General features: G+C 46.5%; 1 protein-coding gene across 3 annotated transcripts in view; it reads left to right on the top strand.

Moving 5' to 3' along the window:
- The window catches only part of dbnlb (drebrin-like b), a 33,372-nt gene that overhangs the window by 7,767 nt on the left and 13,227 nt on the right, over positions 1 to 12,378 (top strand). For 2 of the 3 annotated variants that reach the window (XM_068023094.1, XM_068023092.1), the window contains exons 2-9: positions 226 to 281; positions 1,353 to 1,465; positions 2,056 to 2,130; positions 2,796 to 2,942; positions 4,379 to 4,456; positions 5,120 to 5,271; positions 6,262 to 6,316; positions 7,742 to 7,816. In XM_068023094.1, coding sequence (XP_067879195.1) covers positions 226 to 281; positions 1,353 to 1,465; positions 2,056 to 2,130; positions 2,796 to 2,942; positions 4,379 to 4,456; positions 5,120 to 5,271; positions 6,262 to 6,316; positions 7,742 to 7,816 — 751 coding nt within the window. The remainder of the gene's footprint in view (positions 1 to 225; positions 282 to 1,352; positions 1,466 to 2,055; positions 2,131 to 2,795; positions 2,943 to 4,378; positions 4,457 to 5,119; positions 5,272 to 6,261; positions 6,317 to 7,741; positions 7,817 to 12,378) is intronic. The other variant, XM_068023093.1, reaches the window with a different exon arrangement.

Raw genomic sequence — 12,378 nt, 5'->3', positions numbered from 1 at the left:
TGCTCATAGTTTGATTTGGCCTCCATTAATTGTGGGAATGCAGTGAATTACTTTGCCTCTGTCTAACCTGGCTTCAAAGAAATGGATCTGTGGGGCTGCTATCATTTTCTAACTACACATTACAAATGGTGGCTGGATTTGGCAGCTCTTTTTCTATATTATTACATATTGAGAACAGTGTATTTGGTCCAGCATCCAGTCTAACTGTCTTGGTTTCTGTTTCAGGGCACTTTTTACCTATGAAGGGAACAGCAATGATCTGCGGGTGGCAGGAACTGGAGGTGAGGGTCACACCATCTCACTGCCATCTGCTGCTAGTTACTGGCATGAGCTGGCTTTTCAACTTCAACCTGACATTTTATCAATAATAAATCTTTCTGATTGTGTTGACCTGATGTGAAATTAATTAAGCTGCTGTGGCTTTGTTGCTGTATTTTTGATTGCAGGGAATTTTCTGCGGAGATGCAGCAACTATCCCTCGCTCTGAGGCTAATTTAGTTTTTTTCTCTATGAAAGCCCTTCTCGTATAACTTGCACGTGGGGACAGAGGGAAGTGAATTTCAATCCTCGGTTTAGGCCAGTGTTGTGTGCTAACTTTCTACAAACTGTTGTCACAACCCCTCAATGGCTTCAATCAGCGTTTTACCCCTGTTGCAGCACTGGAACAGCCCAATCGAAGTCACAAATGATGTTTTGTGAGTGACCATGGTGGACGATACTTCCTGACCTGTCGGCAATCATTTAAGTCAGTGATTTATTTGCTTCCACTCTTATTTGTCCAATCACAGCCAGAGCATCTGTCTCCATCCCGATACCATTGCCTCTGGAGTCTTCCAAAGATCAATTTTGGTCCTCTCCTGTTTGTCTTCGACATGCTACCTCTCGGAAAACACCATCTGGAGACCTGGAGTCAGTTTCCAAATGTACACTGAGAAGACCACCACCTTTTCACTCCCTTGCTCAACCTCCCCACTGCCTCCGTTGTCAGAATGTTAGTCCGACATCCAATCTTGGAAGAGCTGCTATTTCCTCCAGCAAAATTGGGAAGACAGGAGCCACTGGCTTCAGTCCTTCCCACACGCTCGGTTCTGTTGCCACTGATTGCATTGTTTGAGGCTGAACCACACAGTTAACATCCTTAACCACCAATCTGACCCCGAGCTGAGCTTCCAACTACATAGCTTCTCTCTCACCAAGACTGTCTCCTTACCTTGAGTCGGTTGATTCTTCCTCCGTTCTTAATAAATCAAGGTGTAAAGGTCCATTGTAAGAATCAGACTGTGTAAGAACATGCCTGTCGGTGCTTTTTGTACTGTGTTTATTGTCATGCCTTATTGTGTTGCCCTTTTCAGATGGGGGCCTTGAGGAGCTAGTGGAAGAACTAAACAGTGGGAAGGTGATGTATGCCTTTTGTCGAGTGAAAGACCCCAATTCTGGATTGCCCAAGAATGTGCTGATTAACTGGGTAAGTGTGGAGCTGTGGTATAGTTACTGTTCCTTTATAATTGACTGGACAGTTTAAGAAGAAATGTTAATATTTTTCCAATCCTCATCTCCTGAAGGTGACTCACAGGTGGACATTGCCCTGCAAAAGCTTGCAATGATTTTTACCAAGGGAGACAGCCTGGCTGAGCCTAATCCTGGCCTTGCACAGTGTCCCTACAGCTATTTCTGGGACTGTCTTTCCCTCATTCATCTTCCTGTGATGAATTGTGATAATGCTACTGGAGTACAGCTGAGAAGAAGACTTATTTTGCTTAAGTTTATTCTGTGTATCCTTCCCCCCACCGCCACCCCCCCCCCCCCCTTGTGTAATTCATGACTTCACCAGTTGTAACTCTGCAAGGATTAATTTTAATTCCTTCATAATGCTTGACATCTTATTGGTCTCCACGTTTCCACAGAAACCATGCTCCTCAAGACGGTGCTTGCTCAGTTTATGACTAACAGATTAGCCTGGGTTATATAAAGCTCTAACTGTTTGACATATGGGAAGGTTGGTCAGACCGTACATCAGTCATGTACAGCCCTATTTACCTCACTCTTACTCTTCAGACTGGTGAAGGAGTGAAGGATGCCAGGAAAGGGTTGTGTGCCAATCATGTTAGCACCGTGGCCAACTTTTTAAAGGTAAGCTGCATTCAGGTTTTTCTGTTTACCCTGCCGGTGCCTGGTGTTGCTATGTAGTTCCTAATGTTCATATTGCTCGTCTCTGCCCCTGCCTCAATCCATCTGCTGCTGCAACCCTCATTGGTGCCTTTTGTTACCTCTTGACTATTGCAATGATCTCCTGGCTAGCCTCCCAGTTTGCATGCTCCGTAAACTTGAGCTCATCCAAAACTCTGCTGCACATATCCTAGCTGGCACCAAGTCCAATTCACCCATCATCCTCTGCTCACTGGCCTATATTGGCTCCAGTTCCAGCAACACCTTGATTTTAAAATTCTCATCCTTGTGTTCGAATCCCTTCATGGCCTCGTGCCTTCCTTTCTCTGTATTCTCTTCTAGTCCCACAACCCATCAGGATCTTTGTGCTCCTCCATGTCTGCTGTCTTGCAGATGCCTGATTTCCTTCGCCTCGCCATTGTCTTTAACTGTCTAGGCCCCAAGCTTTGGAATCCTATCACTCAACTTCAACGCCTGTCTCAAAATCTACCTCTTTGACCAAGCTTTGGTCACCTAATGCCTAGTTATATGTCTGTCAGATTTGGTTTAGTTACACTCCTGTGAAATTGCCTGGGACATTTTGCTTCATTAATGCAAGTGTTTGCTGTCAAACGCGTACTTCTTCCCAGGGGGCCCATGTCACGATCAACGCCCGTGCAGACGAGGATGTCGAACCCGAGGTAATCATTGAGAAAGTGGCTAAGGCCTCCGGTGCCAACTACAACTTCCACAAGGAGAGCTCCCGCTTCCAGGACACACCCCCACAGGGACCTGTGGTGAGTCGCAGTCTGTCAGGGGGAAGGGGTTGTACAGCAATCTCCCAAGTGATGGGCAGCACTATTAAGGAACTGGTTGTCACCGTGGTCATGGGAGGGCAGGAGGAGGACAGAGAAATTGGTAGCATGATGGATTTTCAATCTCCTTGCATGACTTGATGTCGTGCTGAGCAGAGACCGGGCAGCCCTGTCCTATACAACAGAAAGAGATGAGCCAGTCACCAAACAGGTGCAGTGCAAGAGGGCCAGCAGCTGTTTCCTTCTCCCAGTGCAAGTTGACGTTAGAAAGGGAATAATAGTCTGTCACTGACATACGTGCTCAGCTCGTCTCTTTAGACCAAATTTCTTCCTCATTCCTTGCGGCTGTGGAAGGTGCGGACTCGTGTTGGATTGTTGCTGACCAGTGTCTGTTGCCCTCCAACACTTTTCCCACACAGCCTTTCGTTAAGTAGGAGCCTAGACATTGTCACAGCTGGTTCCCTTCTAGCAGGTGTCAGTGATGGGAATATGGTGGGACCCCTGGATGACGTTGGCTCTCCCTGATGCAGGGCTGGTGATGGGAATATGGTGGGAACCCTGGATGACGTTGGCTCTCCCTGATGCAGGGCTGGTGATGGGAATATGGTGGGAACCCTGGATGACGTTGGCTCTCCCTGATGCAGGGCTGGTGATGGGAATATGGTGGGAACCCTGGATGACGTTGGCTCTCCCTGATGCAGGGCTGGTGATGGGAATATGGTGGGAACCCTGGATGACGTTGGCTCTCCCTGATGCAGGGCTGGTGATGGGAATATGGTGGGAACCCTGGATGACGTTGGCTCTCCCTGATGCAGGGCTGGTGATGGGAATATGGTGGGAACCCTGGATGACGTTGGCTCTCCCTGATGCAGGGCTGGTGATGGGAATATGGTGGGAACCCTGGATGACGTTGGCTCTCCCTGATGCAGGGCTGGTGATGGGAATATGGTGGGAACCCTGGATGACGTTGGCTCTCCCTGATGCAGGGCTGGTGATGGGAATATGGTGGGAACCCTGGATGACGTTGGCTCTCCCTGATGCAGGGCTGGTGATGGGAATATGGTGGGAACCCTGGATGACGTTGGCTCTCCCTGATGCAGGGCTGGTGATGGGAATATGGTGGGAACCCTGGATGACGTTGGCTCTCCCTGATGCAGGGCTGGTGATGGGAATATGGTGGGAACCCTGGATGACGTTGGCTCTCCCTGATGCAGGGCTGGTGATGGGAATATGGTGGGAACCCTGGATGACGTTGGCTCTCCCTGATGCAGGGCTGGTGAGATGTGTTGTATCACTTGGTTATCATTTATTTGAGATGAGCACAAAGTGAGATGAAACCTGATGATCAGTGTAGATCAAGGACTCTATCACAGTAGCATCCTGCAGATAGTTATTTATCTTCCGTTCTCTTCTCTTAGGGTTCCGTTTATAAGAAGACCAATGCAATGTCAGAAATCCGAAGTATTAACAAAGAGAGTTTCTGGGCACAGACTGAGGTAAGGCTTTGGCCCTGACCAGGAAAGCTTTAATTTGGACATGTGACCCATGGTCACCAATCAAAGTTTGTCAGTTTTCCAGCCAGCTGACTGACCAATAATCCAGAGATCCCGAGTTCAAATCCCATCCTGGCAGTTTCAGCATGTGTTAAAAAATAAGAAACTAGTCTCGGTAAAAGTGACCATGAAGCTGTCAGGTTGTTGTAAAATCCCACCTGGCTCACTAATGTCTTTTAGGGAAGGAAACTCGCCGCCTTTACCTGCTCTGGGTTGATATGTGACTCCAATCCTACACCAATGGGGTTAACTCTTCAGCTGTCTGCTGTAGTGGCCGAGCAAGTCACAACAATGGTTCAAGAAGGCAGCGAGGGATGGTCAGTAAATGCTGGCCTTGCCAACGATGCCTGCATCGTGAGAATAAATTGTGTAAAAACCCACGTGTTGCTGCTGCCCATGTTTAAGGCGGCAGGAGTGAAGCAGTCTGCACACTCTGTCCGGGGGCTGCTGCTTGTACCTATGCTGCAGTTGGATATCCAAACATCACAGCAGGTACCACAGCACTGGACCCATGGGGTATTCATCATGGTTGCTGTACACTTCAGATTTACTGTCTGCCTCACAGCAACCAAATCCCAAAATAACCACTAGCCCCTTTGTCACCAGAAAGATGAAGAGAAGCGAAGGGAAGAAGATAAAAAGAAGAGGGCACTGGAACACGAGAGCTTGGAGCAGGAAAGGAAGGAGAGGGAGCGCAAAGAGTCTGAGCTGCGGGAGCAACGGTTCAAGGAGCGGTCCAGTCAAATCGAACAACAGAAGTGAGTCTGCTCATCTTCTGTGGATGAAATTGTGTTAGAGCAGCTGAGACAGGGGCTGCAGGACAGCTAGAATTTACAACGCACAGACCATTCTTCACACCAGTTCTATGCCAGTCTTTATGCTCCACACAAATCTCTTCCCACCCCACTTTATTTCACCCATTCAGCTGTCTTTGTATTTGTTTGGCTTCCCTTTAAACACATTATCCCTTGGCCACTCCCTGTGGCAGCGCATTCCACATTCTCACCACTCTCTGGGAAATTAAGTTTCTCCTGATTTCCCGATTGGATTTATTGGTGACTATCTTAGATAATGGCTCCAGTTTTGGATTCACACTATATGTCTATCCTATCAAGCCCCTTCATAATCTGGATCATTTGAAAGGGCTCCTGTCAACCTGGTCCTGTGTGACACAGCATCGTTGGAAATGTGCTAGCCTGTATTTGCCTGACCCCGGAGTGGAAACCCATTTACACTTGCCCCTTTGAGATCACAACACCTCAGCACAGGTCATAATGCTTAACAGTAAAGGGCATCCTGAGTGGATCCGAGATACTGAGTGAGTGTCATCCCTTGTAACATACCAGGAGCACAGAGGCAGCCATTTGAAAAGTTACAGCAACGAGAAGAGTATGGAGAGGTAACTGACAATAGTAATGGAACACAATTTAGTGCTTTTTAGAGGAGAAGAAAGTAATGAAGAAGAAGGATTGTAAACGATTGGTGCTAAGCGTAGGTTTACTGGAAGAGGTTACAGGAGATGGGGGCTGGGGAGGGCGGTTTGATGATGGGTAATCTTCCTTTACTGAGGTGTGACCTGCTGCATGAACTGATGGAAATAGTTGATGAGTTTAATACAGTTTGGGCAGAACCTATGGAAAAGCAGCATAGATCCAAGTGTGTTTCAGAAACACCGACCTGCTCTTGAAAACTCTTTGGCCCGCTTGTCATCCTGGAATTCACTCAGCGTTTTTTCCCCACTGGTGCAGGCAGTTCCAGAAGAGACAAGAGACACAGAGCAGAGATCACGAGAAGCAGCGCTGGGTAAGTACAACCATTTGGCAATGAGTAACTGCTGCGCTGCTGCATTAAGAATCCTGTGGAAATGGGTGGTTTTTAATGTTTGGATGGTGGAACTAGGTAAAGAAGCACTTCGCATTTTTTTCATCCAGGCTGTTTGGCAGCAAACATTCCCAGGGCAGGAAAAGCATGGGTTAGTTACAGAGTAAAGTGCCTTCTGCACTGTCCCATCAAAGACTGAGGGCAGGTACAGCACAGGGTTAGAAGCAAACATATGAACAGCACAAAGAATAGAAAAGTAGCTGTTATCCAAATGGTGAGAGATTGCAGAGCTCCAAGATGCAGAGGGATCTGGGTGCCCTAGTGCATGAATCACAAAAGGTTAGTATGCAGGTTAAGCAGGTAGTTAGGAAAGCTAATAGAATGTTCTCATTTATTGTGAGGGGCATTGAATATAAAAGTGGGGAGGTTATGCTTCAGTTATGCAGGGCATTGGTGAGACCACATCTGGAGTACTGTGTACAGTATTGGTCTCCTTATTTAAGGAAGGATGTAAATGCGTTGGAAGCAGTTCAGAGGTGTACTAGATTAATACCTGGAATGGACAAGTTGTCTTATGAGCAAAGGTTGGACAGGCTTGGCTTGTATCCATTGAGTTTAGGAGAGTAAGAGGTGACTTGATTGAAATATAAGAGATCCTGAGGGGTGTTGACAGGATGGATGTGGAAAGGAGGTTTCCTCTCGTGGGAGAATCTAGAACTAGGGGTCACTGTTTTAAAATAAGGCGTCGCCCATTAAGACAGTTGAGGAGAAAAAGGCAGTGGAAGCATAGTCTTTGAATATTTTGAAGGCAGAGGTAGATATATTCTTGATAAGCAAGAGGGTGAAAGGTTATCTGGGGTAGGTGGATATGTGAAGTTGAGGTTACAATCAGATCAGCCAGATGCGGAATTAAGTTCCAAGGGTTGGATTGGCTTGATTGTAGTTTCAAGCATCATTTCAGGACAGAGTCCATAATCTAAGCTAACACTGCATTTCCCCAAGGATATATCGTATCCTTGTGATTGGAGAGAGCCTATAATACTGGTGATTGGTTTGGATGAACTATGCAATCAGAATGCTGCACAGTTCAGTTGAACTCCTTCTAGGAACTCCTGCACAGAAGCTAGATAATGCTCTGTGTCATCCTCTGGTTCTCAGGACCTCGGGGTTCCTCTGCTCAAGGTCTTCACTCACTGACACTTGAGCAAAGAGGCAGTGAATAGAATGACTTTACTGTACAAACTCTGCAAACTATGTTCACGCTGCAGCATGTAACTCAGTCCGCTGTTCACGGATCAGGTTCCTTCCTCGGCCTTTCCGGACATGGTGTGAGGGTTGTTTCACCAGCTGTGTGCCAAGTGCCCGGGTCACAGTGCCACCTCTAACACCGTCTTGGTATTTTTGCAGAATGAGCAGGAGCAGGAATATCAGGCGGAGATGCGCAAGGGCGTTAAGAGAAGTCAGTCCATCGAGAAGGCCACGGTATGCGGAATTTGTTTGCTCCACTATTCTGTTCCTGCATGAAAGTATTGTTGTGTTGCATAAGAACGTAAGAAATAAGAGCAGGCCGTTCATCCCTTCGAGCCTGCTCCACCATTCAATGAGATTAGGGCTGATTACTTCAACACCATTTTCCTGCACTATCCCTGTTTTTAAATGTAGAAATCTATCGATCTCAGTCTTGAACATGTTCAATGACTGAGCTTTCACAGCCCTCCAATTCCCAAGATTCGCCACCTTCTGAGTGAAGAAATTCCTCCTCATCTCTGTCTTAAACCAAGTCCATGGCACCACGGATGGCTCTGCTGCTCAGGAACGGGTGAAGAAGAGTGGGAGAGCCATACTGATAGGGGAGTCAATCGTAAGGGGAACAGACAGGCGTTTTTGTGGCCGCAAACGAGACTCCAGGATGGTATGTTGCCTCCCTGGTGATAGGGTCAAGGATGTTTCGGAGCAGCTGCAGGACATTCTGAAGGGAGAGGGTGAACAGTCAGAGGTCGTGGTGCACATTGGTACCAACGACATAGGTAGAAAAAGGGATGAGGTCCTGGAACAAGAATTTCAGGAGCTAGATAGCAGATTAAAAAGCAGGACCTCAAAGGTTGTAATCTCTGGATTACTCCTGGTGCCACTTGCTATTGAGTATAGGAATAGGAGAATAGAGCAGATGAATGTGTGGCTGTGGAGATGGTGCAGGAGGGAGGGCTTTAGTTTCCTGGATCACTGGGTCTGTTTCTGGCAAAGGTGGGACCTGTACAAGTTGGACGGGTTGCACCTGAACTGGAATGGGACAAGCATCTTTGCTGGAAGATTTGCTAGTTCTGTTGGGGGTGGGGGTTTAAACTAATTTGGCAGGGGGATGGGATACAGAGTGGAGGTACAGTAGAAAGTGATGTAGAGCAGAAACTGAGTCTGCTTGGAAGGCAGAGCAAATATCGACCCAGCAAGGCAGAAGGGAAAATGCAAAGTTGGATTTCATCTATTTCAATACAAGGAGTCTTACTAGAAAGGCAGATGAATGAGTTGATTAGTACATGGGATTATGATATTATTGCGATCAGAGACATGGTTGAGGGAGGGACAGGACTGGCAGATCAATATTCCAGGGTATAGAATCTTCAGGCGTGACAGGGGAGGGGGTAAAAGAGGAGGTGGCATTACACTGTTGATCAAGGAGTCAATTACTGCAGTAAGGAGGGATGATATCTTCGAAGGTTCCTCAAATGAGGCCATATGAGTAGAACTTAACAACAAAAAGGGGGCAATCACTTGGCTGGGTGTGTACTACAGGCTGCCAAACAGTCAGGGAGAGATAGAGGAGCAGATATGTAGGCAAATCTCAGATAGGTGTAAAAATAATAGGGTAATAATAGTCGGGGATTTCAACTTCCCCAATATCAACTGGGATAGTCTTAGTGCAAAAGGCTTAAAGGGGGCGGAATTCTTAAAATGCATACAGGAGAGCTTTTTGAGCCAGTACGTGGATAATCCTACAAGAGAAGGGGCAGTACTGGACCTAATCCTAGGGAATGAAGCTGGACAAGTGGTAGAAGTGTCAGTGGGGGAGCATTTCGGGGATAGTGACCATAACTCTAAGATTTAAGGTAGTTATGGGAAAGGACAAAGCTGGACCGGAAATAAAGTTACTGAATTGGGGGAAAGCTGATTTTAATATAATAATACAGGATCTGGCCAAAGTGGACTGGGAGCAGCTACTGGTAGGAAAGTCGACATCGGATCAGTGGGAGTCATTCAAAGAGGAAATAGTGAGAGTTCAGAGCCAACATGTACCCATTAAGGTGAAGGGTAGGACTAACGAGTTCAGGGAACCCTGGATGTCAAGGGATATAGAGGATTGGACAAATTAAAAAAAAAAGAGGCTTATGGCAGACTCAGAGGGCTGAAAACAGGGGAGGCCCTAGAGGAATATAGAAAGTGTAGGGGGGTACTTAAAAAAAAAAAAGTAATGAGGAGAGCGAAGAGTGGACATGAAAAAACACTGGTGGGCAAGATAAAGGAAAATCCAAAGGTGTTTTATAAGTATATTAAAGGTAAGAGGATAACCAGGGAAAGAGTAGGGCCCATTAGGGACATAGGTAAGGTTTTAAATGATTACTTTTCATCTGCGTTCACGATGGAGAAGGACAATGTAGGTGTAGAGGTCAGGGAGTGGGATTGTGATATACTTGAACATATTCGCATTGAAAGGAAGGAAGTATTAGCTGTTTTAGCAGGCTTAAAAGTGGATAAATCTCCAGGCCCAGATGAGATGTATCCCAGGCTGTTATGTGAGGCAGGGGAGGAGATTGCAGGGGCTTTGACACAAATTTTCAAAACCTCTCTGGCCACAGGAGAGGTACCAGAGGACTGGAGGACAGCGAATGTGGTACCATTATTCAAGAAGGGCAGCAGGGATAAACCAGGTAATTACAGGCCGGTGAGTCTAACATCAGTGGTTGGGAAATTATTGGAAAAACATCTGAGGGATATGATTAATCTCCACTTGGAGAGGCGGGGATTAATCAGGGATAGTCACATGGCTTTGTCAGGGGGAGATCGTGTCTGACTAATTTGATTGAATTTTTTGAGATGAGATGTGTAGATGAGGGTAAAGCAGTTGATGTAGTATACACGGAATTCAGTAAGGCTTTTGATAAGGTCCCGCTTGGGAGTTTGGTTAAGAAGGTAAGAGCCCATGGGATCCAGAGCAATTTGGCAAATTGGATCAAAAATTGGCTTAGTGGCAAGAGGCAGAGGTTAATGGTCAAGGGCTGTTTTTGCAAGTGGAAGCCTGTGACCAGTGGTGTACTGCAGGGATCGGTGCTCGGACCCTTGCTGTTTGCAGTGTACATAAATGATTTAGACGTCAATATAGGAGGTATGATCAGTAAGTTCGCAGATGACACGAAAATTGGTGGTGTCCTAAATAGTGAGGAGGAAAGCATTAGATTACAGGAAGATACAGATGGGCTGATAAGATGGGCGGAGCAGTGGCAAATGGAATTTAATCCTGAGAAGTGTGAGGTGATGCATTTTGGGAGGACTAACAAAGCAAGGGAATATACAATGGATGGCAGGATCCTAGGAAGTACAGAAGGTCAGAGGGACCTTGGTGTACTTGTCCATAGATCACTGAAGGCAGCAGCACAGGTGGATAAGGTGGTTAGGAAAGCGTATGGGATACTGGCCTTCATTAGCCGAGGCCTAGAATATAAGAGCAGGGAGGTTATGATGGAGCTGTATGAAACACTAGTTAGGCCACAGCTGGAGTACTGTGTACAGTTGTGGGCACCACACTATAGGAAGAATGTGATTGCACTGGAGAGGGTGCAGAGGAGATTCACCAGGACGTTGCCTGGGCTGGAGCATTTCAGCTATGAAGCAAGATTGAAAAGGCTAGGGTTGCTTTCCTTAGAGCAGAGAAGGCTGAGGGGTGATATGATTGAGGTATACAAAATTGAGGGGCGTTGATCGGTTAGATAAGAAGAAACTTTTTCACTTAACGGAGGGGTCAATATCCAGGGGGCATAGATTTAAGGTGAGGGGATTTGAGGAAAACGTATTTCACCCATAGGGTGGTTGGAATCTGGAACGCACTGCCTGAGGAGGTGGTAGAGGCAGGAACCCTCACAACATTTAAGAAGTATTTAGATGAGCACTTGAAACGCCATAGCGTACAAGTCTATGGGCCAAGTGCTGGAAAATGGGATTAGAATAGTTAGGTGCTTGATGGCCGTCTCAGACACGATGGGCACTGTATAACTCTCTGACTCTAAATTGCCTGCCCCTTATTCTGAAACTCTGTTCCCTGGCTTTAGGTTCACCAGCCAGGGGAAACATCTTTCCTGCATCAACCCTGTCGGTTCTTGTAAGAGTTTTGTGTGTTTGAATGAGATCGCCTCTCGTTCTTAGAAACTCCAGAGAATAAAGGCCTAGTCTATTTAATCTTTCCTCAGAGGACAATCCCTCCATCCCAGGAATTAGTTTGGTGAACCTTTGTTGCACTGCCTCCATGACAACTATATTTTTCCTTGGGTAAGGAGACCAAAACTGCACGCAGTCTCACCAAGGCTATATATAACTACTGTCAGACATCTTGACTGCTATATGTGAATCCTCTTGTCATGAAGGTCAACGTACCATTGGCCTTCTTCATGGCTTGCTGTACCTGCATGTTACCTTTCAATGACTCATGAACAACAACACCCGAGTCCCTTTGAAATTCAACACTTCCCAACCTCTCACCATTCAAGAAATACTCAATTTTTGTTTTTCCGACCGAGGTGAATAACATTGCATTTCTCCACATTGTCTTCCATCTGCCAAATTATTGCCCATTTGCTTAGCCACACCACATCCCCTTGAAGCGTCTTTGCATCGCCCTCACAACTCGCACTTCCATCAAATTTTGTATCATGGTGTGAAAAAGACCCTGAACGAGAAGCCAAGCCGAGGGCAATGCAGGAATTGGGAAGCAGAACTCCAGAAACTCGTCTTTCTGGTGGGGGAGTCCAGAACACTGGGCATAACCTTAAAATTCAAGC

Source organism: Heterodontus francisci, chromosome 47 (assembly GCF_036365525.1).
Source record: "Heterodontus francisci isolate sHetFra1 chromosome 47, sHetFra1.hap1, whole genome shotgun sequence".
Taxonomy (NCBI): domain Eukaryota; kingdom Metazoa; phylum Chordata; class Chondrichthyes; order Heterodontiformes; family Heterodontidae; genus Heterodontus; species Heterodontus francisci.
The sequence above is the reverse complement of the archived record's forward strand: the minus strand, read 5'-3'. Positions and strand labels throughout refer to the sequence as shown.